At 38.9% G+C, this 952-nt stretch overlaps 1 protein-coding gene across 1 annotated transcript in view; it reads right to left on the reverse strand.

Moving 5' to 3' along the window:
• Positions 1-331: 331 nt before the first annotated feature.
• The window catches only part of wdr83os (WD repeat domain 83 opposite strand), a 1441-nt gene continuing 820 nt past the window's right edge, over positions 332-952 (reverse strand). Inside the window, exons 3-4 of the mRNA XM_052101890.1 lie at positions 787-884; positions 332-647 (exon numbers count right to left, since the gene is read on the reverse strand). Coding sequence (XP_051957850.1) covers positions 581-647; positions 787-884 — 165 coding nt within the window. The 3' untranslated portion in view covers positions 332-580. The remainder of the gene's footprint in view (positions 648-786; positions 885-952) is intronic.

Genomic DNA, 952 nt, shown 5'->3' on the forward strand with positions numbered 1-952 from the left:
CAATAAAAGGCTGATTTTATACTTCCTGCACATTCAGTAAGAAGAAAAATGAAAAGAAGAAAAGAGGCAGAACGGCACAGCTAAACTGTCAAAAAAACACTGTAACATCTATAAAAAAAAAATCGTTGTGTTAGCTTTGCAAATCGAAGCTCATTTGTCATTTTGACCTCTTGGTATTTTTTACATAATCTGCAACGTTAGCAATTACTTTGATCCATAAAAGAAAACATCAAATTCACAATCACGAGATCTACAAACAAAAGCAATAAATTGAGATGAATGTGTATGAAAAATACAGCCACAAAGCAATGTTTAAAGCAGCGCACAAAACTGTCTTTTGAAACATTTATTTCTCAAAATCATTCATAGTATATATTTAGCAGTGTGTGGTCAAAGCACACTTAAAAAAGTGGAGCGGACAGAGAAAACTTAAAAAGGTCACACGGGAGCTTCATTGGGCAATCTTTCAGCCTCTAATTTGCCGTCCCAGTGTTCCAGAAGGACATTGGGAGGATCAGCTGGTTCTCTCTGGCTCTCATACGTTCCCCGCTGAGATGGCCAACTGGGCCTGGATTATTTGTTACCAGGGCGGAGACATGGGCTGTGGGTTCTGCAAATATGACATCACGACAGCAGATATGGACAACCTGAAGGAAAGAACCTATGTTTAATGTGGCACTCATTTATATAGGTGGCTGAAATGTTACATATCTAAAAAGATCCACTGTGTGACCGTTTAGGCAGAGATTTTCAAATAAGAGAGGAGGATCACTATAAACAACTCACATGAAGCTGCTCATCATCTGTTTGGTGTCTTCTGAGCTTCGCGAATTGGCAAAACTGATGAACGAGCAGTACACCGCAATCCAGGCGCACCATTTAAGCTGCCAACAGAAAGCAGAATACACCAGAATTTTAACATTACACAAAAATGGCATTTTTAAAAGGTGAA

This window comes from Xyrauchen texanus, chromosome 32, assembly GCF_025860055.1.
Source record: "Xyrauchen texanus isolate HMW12.3.18 chromosome 32, RBS_HiC_50CHRs, whole genome shotgun sequence".
NCBI lineage: Eukaryota > Metazoa > Chordata > Actinopteri > Cypriniformes > Catostomidae > Xyrauchen > Xyrauchen texanus.